Genomic DNA, 8,468 nt, shown 5'->3' with positions numbered 1-8,468 from the left:
CACCAAGGTATTTTATATTATTTGTGACTATTGTGAAGGTTGTTGTTTCCCTAATTTCTTTCTTGTCCCATCTGTCCTTCGTGTAGAGGAAGGCCACTGATTTGTTTGAGTTAATTTTATATCCAGCTACTGCACTGAAGCTGTTTATAAGTTTTAGGAGTTCTCTGGTGGACTTTTTAGGGTCTCTTGTACATAGATATTTTTTAAGATTCAACATTTTCTATGACTTAGTTGTCTATTTCTTCTATCTTATCTCAAATACATGAGATGTTCTCTGCCATGTCTTATATTCTATTAGTGAGGTTTACCTCTGAGGTTTTTGTTTGGCTTCTAAAATGTTTTACTTCAATTTGGATTTCCTTTCATTATTCTATTTCTATTTAATATCTTAAACTGTTTTCATTATTGTATTCTACTGCTTCTTTGTGTTTTCCCAGACTTTACTAAGTGATTTATTCAATTCTTCTTTTAAGTCCTTAACAACATTTAAAATTGCTATTTTGAAAACATTGTTTTATGCTTCATCTATACTACATTACTCAGGGCCAATTGTAGTAGGATTTTGGTGGAAGCATATTTCCTTGTTCATTTTTGTGGTTTTGTGCTGGTGTCTGGAGTTGGGATGATTGAAGTGATTCTGAGTGTTGGTGTCTGGTCTTTGTTTGGTGGGTATCCTGTTCTTTGATTTATGTTATACTCCTTAAATATTAGGAGACTGTGGTCTGCTGTGGGTTCCCTGAAAGAAGTACTTCTGAAGGTCAGTGGGTGGCAGAGAGGAATAGTGATGGTCTAGGAAAAAGGCTAAGAAGAAGCTATGGGAAAGAGATACGGGGATCCTTTACACACCAAAAGTTGGGATATGGAATTAGAAGTGTGGTGGGAGGAGAGGCTCCTGTAAGTGGACTGTGCAGTAGGACAAATGATATGTCTTGAGAGACAGGGATGACAAGGCTAGGGGACTCTGGGCTTTTACCAAGAGTTGGAGTCTCTAGTGAATAGACTTGACATGGGAAGAGAAGCACCTGCAAGTAGGCTGCTGCAGAAGTGAGATTGGGACTGGAGAGGTCATAATGGAGAACAGGAAGGACAGTGAAAACCACCTACCAGGGTCCTTTCCATGTGTAGCCAATGGGGTTCTCTGTATACCAGTGGCTAAGACAAGGAATGAGGATGGTCAAGGAGGGAGGAATAAGAGGGTCATCACAGCGGAGCTAAGCTCGGTGCACAGCAAGGGCTGGCAGAATCCCCAGGAAATACAGATAAGATAAAAGAAGGGGTACTGGCAGGCAGTCTGCTCTAGGACTGGGAGTGAGACAGGAGAGATTGTAGTGGAGGGCAGGAGGGAGAATGAAGATTGCCAGTCCGAGTCCCAGGGCACTGTAGCTCCTGGGTCATACATGTTCTTGCGATGGCCTTTCAATCTGTTCATTCATCAGCCTACAACTGTCTCCTAAAGATCTCTGCAAAGCTGTTCCTTCCCACTTCTTTCATCCCGGCTAGACTGTTAATCCTCAAAGAGACCTCCCTAGAGCTCTTTAGTTACAGCGGGATCCTCCTGTCCCAAGTGGTCCCCATCTTGTCAACACTGCCATGTGTGGCTTTTCTCTCACTACGAAAGTGCCAGCAAGATGACTCAGTAGGTAAAGTCACTTGCTACCAAGACCAACTACCCACGTTTGATCCCTGGGTCCCACGTGGTATAAGGACAGAACTCACTCTCACTTGTTATCCATATGTGCTCCATTATACATGGACCTGCACCCATACACAAACAAGTAAATGTACAAGAATATTTTGCAATATAATAATCAAATGTATCTCTTCATTATTTTACTCACTTAAATGAATGACAAGATTTTGGTTTTCATATTTAACTCCTCCCCTATCTTTAACCACTTGAATCCACACCTGACACATCCAAAATAAGTATTTATTAACCCAAGGCTGGTCATATACATTTATTTATGTGTTTATTTATTTACCCATTCACTCATTTAACAAAGACTAACTGCTCTTTGAGTGCTAGGCAGGCATGAAGTAAGATTCCCTACCCCGAGGAAGCTTAAATTCTAGCAGAGGCAAGAGACAAAGAGCCAAATATCACTACTCTATCTAAAGTAGTAAAACATAACAGATGCTATGAGGGGGAAATGTGGAACAGAGAAGCAGATTACTGGGGCGGGCAGCTGGGGAGTGAAGGTGAAGGGGACAGATGGTTTCTGTGGTACAGAAGGTGGCGTAGCTTACTTAGTCATAAAGAGGGTGTGATAAGCAAGTTCACATCAGTCACAGCAGTCATTTCTGCAAATGAAGGGCCCTGCTTTAGATGCCATAGTGGTAAGGATTACAGCAATATGTTTTTCCCCTACTGACTTAAAGATTCAAAAGGCAAGAAAATTAAGGTCTAAGCACTCAGCCAGGTTTTATTGAAAACACACACACACACACAGAGGGGGAGAGAGAGAGAGAGAGAGAGAGAGAGAGAGAGAGAGAGAGAGAGAGAGAGAGACCAAAGAAAAGGAGGGTGATTACATTAAAGACCTGTCTTTAACATTAACATTAAACATTAACATCATTAACATTAACAGTAATTTAGCAGTATTTACAGTATGGTAATGATATTTGACTCCTGCCCCAGTGCCCCAGAGAGAGATAGATGCCTCTCATCTGTCATATGAGACGGGTGGAGTGATGCCAAGTGTTCCTAATGTGTGTTCACTGAAAATAGGGTCTCCTTCCTTCTGAGAAATGTTCCTTCCAACCTTGTGTTCCTCCTAGTTACACGAGAACTGTCTGCCCTGTGGTGGCTGGCTTGAAACCCATGCCTAACTAAACAAGATCTTTTCCTAGGCATTTCTTAAAGTATTGGCTTCTGTTGGAGGAAAAGACGTTTCCCTTCTGCTTTGCAACCATTCTAAGTCCATTTTGAAGAGTGTCTGCTAGACAGCACTAAACAGAAGAAATCAGGTTCTTAGACAAACATTGGTCCTTGTTCTCATGAGGAAGAGAAGTGCAGGAAGTCAACCAGGAGGCAGTGATAATTGTTTTGGATTGCGGTGAGTTTTCTGAAGAAAACTTGGTATTAAGATAGGAAAGGATTAAGAAACAGAGGTGGGTGGGGAGAGTCTCTCTGAATAGAAAATGCTTGAATTAAGATCTTGAGGGATGGGGCAGTATCAGCTATGCAAATAAATGTCTTGGGAACAAATATTTTTATAGGGATCCTGGGATAGAAATGAGCTTCATAAACCAAAAGCCACCAAAAAGAAATGTATTAGTCAGTATCACAGCACTGTAATAAATACTTTACACTGGCTGCTTATAGCAAATACAGCTTTATTTGGGACTATGGTTCTCATGGCTCAAGACCAAAATCAGGTCTCTGTCAAGGATGGTGCATCAATGTAGGGGCTCTTGTTTAACCCTCCAGCCAAGAAGAAAAGAAAAGCCTGAACCTGGCAAGCTTCATTAAACTAGATACTTCCCACTAGGCTCCCGAAACAACTAATGCATCTTGTAATAAATAATGCTGCCTTTGAAACAAAGCTTTGTACTTTCAGGAGCATCTTCCAAATCCCATCAGGAAGCATTTGTGACTTGAAACTAGAGAAAGAGGGAAAGAGTCTCAGGGCAGAGAGTCAGTCATGTGCCTTGCAACATGAAGAAACCAGTGTGAAAAATGAAACCCCACAATAAGACCCAGAAGCAAGAGAAGGGCCAGAGTTCCCTGTGGACACTCATGCCGTTCTGCCTTTCTCTGCCCCACCCTTCCTAGACAAATGAGCCATAAAAGAAAGCCCATGTCCACTCCAGTGGGGGTTTCTGTCTCTTAGATCAACATAATCTCCACTGGTTTCTTGATGTATAAGGGCTGAAATTTTTCATTGAAATTGTAACAGCGCTAGATCTGGATTGTAGCCCACCTATATCTTTACACGTGTTTTCTATTAATTGCATCATTGACTGTGCCTAATTTACTAGTTGAGATGGTGAAGATTCTTGCTCCTGCGCACTTGTGTTTCCTTACTGTGCCCTCTCTCATCTCCTCATCCCCTCCTGTGCTAGTGCCCGCTTAGATCCATGCTGTTCTTCACTCCTGCCCCTGACAGAGTGTTGTGGTCAAATGTGAGAAGGGTAAATGCAACCTGCTGAGTGCACTATTGGTGTTTGTATGGCAATAGTTTTGACGTTGACCACTCTGGACTGGACAACCAACAAGGAAGTTCTAGGCATGAGATATCACGCACACACACACACACACACACACACACACACACACACCAAATATAAACAAAGGAAAAGAGGCTATCAATTTGAGAGGAAGTTGTGGATGGGTTCAATGGAGGGTAACTGAAGGAGGCTGGAGAGAGAAAAGTGAAGGCAGAGGTGATATAATTCTATTCCAATTTAAAACATCTTTTAAAATCTGAAAAAAAAAAATAAATGGAGCACCTGCTTTACCACAACCTCCACTTTTGCCTGGTGTTAGAACTGATCCCCCTCCCTGTGGATTTCCAGGCTCTAGAGTAATTTGAGTTCATTGGCAGAACGTCTTAAACTTTGAAACAAGATCCTCCCTCCCCACTTTAAAAATCACTCATGCAAAAACAGGCTTCCTGGTCTTTCTCTGTGAATGTCACAGCTTCCCTTTGAATCAACTTCACGTGCTCATCCCTGCAGCCACAATTGCATGTCTAGATTAGTGGTGCCCTGGCCCCGGGTTACAGATGAGGACACCAAGGACTGGGAAGCTTAGATATCAAGGTCAACATCTTTCTGAGACCAGTCAGGGGCATCTGACTCTCAAGCCACTCCTAGCTTTCAATCTGAATTATTTCTTGGCAAAAACTGCCACTGTGCATTCAGGACAGTCAAGTGTATTTAGAATGAGCTCAGAGAAGAAAGCAGTTTAATTAAAAGAAAAAAAATTAGTTGAGTTTCAGTGCTATTCTCTTCAATCCAAGATGGAAATTAATTTATAATAACCTTATCTTTTATTCATGTTAGGCTGCATGTTTCAGAGTATATTGGCATCCTTTTATTTCTCAGCTAGATGTGAAATAATGGTGTGTTTCTAATGGGCTGTAAGTCACTTAGTGCTCAAAGAACATAGCTGAGTCTCGGGTAACCATTCAGGGAAGTCTGCAGCCACAGGGGAGTCACTCTGCTTTCCTTTTGATGAGTCATGATATTTAAAATTCAGAAGGCTGCTGCAGGCTTCAAAGCAGCCCTTACAGATTGATCACTCCACAGCCTAACTCCATTAGCAGCCCAGGACAAAGAGAACTCATCCATTTTCTTCTAACAACCTCTTCCTCTTTTCTCAGACCAACCTGACAGAGCTGAAGTCATTTGGCTCCCCACCTCTGGCTGTCAGCAATGTCAGCGCTGCAGTGATGGTTCTCATGGCCCCAGGGGGCAAGGTGCCCAAGGACCGCAGCTGGAAGGCTGCCAAGATCACCATGGCCAAGGTGGACAGCTTCCTGGATTCCCTGATCCACTTTGACAAGGAGAACATTCATGAGAATTGCCTCAAAGCCATCAGGCCATACCTGCAAGATCCCGCATTCAACCCAGAGTTAGTGGCCACCAAGTCCTATGCGGCTGCAGGCCTCTGCTCTTGGGTCATCAACATTGTGAGGTTCTACGAGGTCTTCTGTGATGTGGAACCAAAGCGCCAGGCTTTGAACAAAGCCACCTCAGACCTCACAGCTGCCCAAGAGAAGCTGGCAGCCATCAAAGCCAAGGTCACAGTAAGTGAACCTAGAACCCTCCTGCCCAACACTGCCAAAGGGTAAAACATGTGGTGCACTCTGGCGGTCCCCAGAGCCTGACAGTATAATGCCTAAGGAGAAACCAAATGTTCATGCAGAAATCCATCCCCTTTCAACAGGGACAACTTTCTACATTTCTTTCTTCAACACATATGGGCCAAACAAGAAAAGTCACCTGGGCAATTGGTTTATTATTCTAGGCCAAAAGAATGGAGGGGGGGATGAGATTGTTCTCCCATAAAGAAAGTAGAGCCCTGGAGACATATAGCAGAAGGCCTAGCAGACTGAGAGCGGGATCAATGGAGTCTCAACTGCTCCCTCATCAGCCAAATATGAACTAAATGTTGTTGCACTTACAAGGTTAAGGTTTTGAGATGTTTTCCTCCTTGAAATGTAAGTTGGGACTGTCTTCACCTTTTCTACCTATTATTTCCAGTTCTGGCCATTTGTGAAGCTGCCTCACTTTCTACCGTGTAACCATGTGGGCACAGTGTGTGCGATCTTCACTGTTTCAGGCACGTTCTTAAAAACAAGGAATGTTGATGGCACAAGTCTGTAGTGCTAGCTAGCACTCAGGAGGCTCAGGCAAAAGGATTGTGCCTTTGAGCCAGCCTGAGCTACTTAGCAAGATAAAATTAAGCAAATGAATAGTATGCTGTGCATTATAATAATGGTCCTTGCTCCATCCAGAGCTTGCTAAGCACCACACATGATTAAATCTGTTTCACTCAGGTTTGAGGGCTTGTCATGACCTTGGGCTCAGACTTACTAGAGAGAGGAGTACCTAAATTTCTCTTTTACTATTGTAATGGATACGATCAGGCAGGGTGGAACAGGGGCAGCTTGGTAGAGCTCTTATACAGCACACATGATGCCCTGGGCTGGAATCTCAGCCAAAAAGAAGATTAAAAATTAGTGAAGTGAGAGGTAGCAATCAGAAGGTTTAAGATAGCCTAGTTTTTTTTAAAAAAAAACAACAACAACAACACTGCCTATCTCCACCAAGTCCCACCTCTCACCAAGAAGCTATTCACAGTGAATACCTCTGAGAAAGGGAAAATCGGTTTTCCCTACTGGGTGTAACATCTGCAGTTCCGGGAAGGTGGAAAGCCCAGGAATAACCAGTGGCCAGAAAATGATCTCTATGGTTTGTGTTGAGGATTTTTTCCACTTTTTTTTTTAAAAAAATTGTTTTGCCCACTTTTATCCTACTGATTTTTTGTTTTGTTTTGTCTTATTTTGTTTGGTTTTTTTTCCTGTTTTGCTTTTTTTCCCCCAAGAGAATGTGAGAGAGAGAAAAAGAACAGGAAGTTGGTTTGGGTAGGGAGTTAAGGAGATCCTTGGAGGAGTTAGGGAAGAAGAGAGAATATGATCAAAAATACTACATGAAAAATAAATAAATAAATAGATAGATAGATAGATAAATAAATAAGTAATCTGTCCATCTCAACAGACCTTCAATCTCTGCTGTAATATTTACTTCTTATGTCTTCGGAGTGCTGAGACTTCAGCTCCCAGAAGGAAACTAGACAGAATAATAGTACCTGCCTTGTGGGATTGTCCTCAGAACAGAAGGCAACCATGCATGGGGCATGAGCCAGAGGTGGCCTGTATCCAAGGAAACAGCAAGAAGGGCCTTAGGGACCAAGATCATCACTGTCACTTCTCTCCCCCTCCCCCACACCTATTTCTTGTGCTGTCAGTCACATGCACATCCAGTCACATGTCTGAGTTCAGTTACCGCCACAATCAAGTGCAAGCCAGACAATGTTCAGGATCTCCTGTTCCTCCGCATGCATTCCAAACACGTGAGATTCCTGCTACAAATGTGTGGTGATGATCACGTAGGTGATACAGGCTGAGAATTCCGACGGTGATGTGCTGCGTGGGTTCATTGATGGTCTGCTGAAAACCTGAACATAAAATTTCTTAAGTGGGAGACCACTGCAGCCAGTCTCTCTGTGTAACACAAACACTTGAGACCAGATGTAGCTCAACAGCAATGTATTTTAGGCAGTGGGTTCAACCCATAGCATCTTAATAACAATAATAACTTGGGTGAAGAAATTAATTCATGGAGCATTTAGTTAAAACAGGTGGGAATGGTCATATCCAGTCCCCTGCAAGTTCAAAACCTTAGCATCCCCATTGCAGCTTTCTGAGGGGGGAAAAAAATTCCTAATAATTTTCATATTGTTCTGTCTCTCCCAGAAAAGTGTAAAGATCTGAATTTTTAAAGACTTTTTACTCAAGTTATTTTAACTAAAGGAACATTTGGTACAGAGGGGATGTTTTCGAAATGTTTATACCTTTCCAGTAGCCAAATTCACATGATGGGCCCACTCAACCTGGGAATGTAAGAAGACTTTGAAAAGAACACTTGGCTACCATAGCAAGTGTTCCTTTTCTGCCAAAACATTTCCTGCTTTTAACCACCTCCTCTCCTTCCAATGCTTATACAAGGGCCTGTTAACATCCCAAGAACATGTCCAACCACTTGCTACTGAATCACAGAAAAAGAGCCAGCACCCGTCCATTATATGGAGGCCCACCTGGGTCAGAAAGGTCAGAAAGATCCTTCTCCAGGTGCTGCTGAGATCACCATAGCTTTCTGTACTCTCACAAGAATAGTCATACCTCCCTCTCTCTCTCTCTCTCTCTCTCTCTCTCTCTCTCTCTCTCTCTCTCTCTCTC

At 42.7% G+C, this 8,468-nt stretch overlaps 1 protein-coding gene across 1 annotated transcript in view; it reads left to right on the top strand.

Annotated features, from left to right (window-relative positions):
* Dnah9 (dynein axonemal heavy chain 9) overlaps positions 1-8,468 on the top strand; it is a 322,533-nt gene that overhangs the window by 229,412 nt on the left and 84,653 nt on the right. Inside the window, exon 50 of the mRNA XM_021213724.1 lies at positions 5,328-5,753. Within this exon, the coding sequence (XP_021069383.1) occupies positions 5,328-5,753 (426 nt within the window). The remainder of the gene's footprint in view (positions 1-5,327; positions 5,754-8,468) is intronic.

Source organism: Mus pahari, chromosome 14 (genome assembly GCF_900095145.1).
Source record: "Mus pahari chromosome 14, PAHARI_EIJ_v1.1, whole genome shotgun sequence".
NCBI lineage: Eukaryota > Metazoa > Chordata > Mammalia > Rodentia > Muridae > Mus > Mus pahari.
Note: the sequence above shows the minus strand (reverse complement) of the source record. Positions and strands in the feature narration are given on the sequence as shown.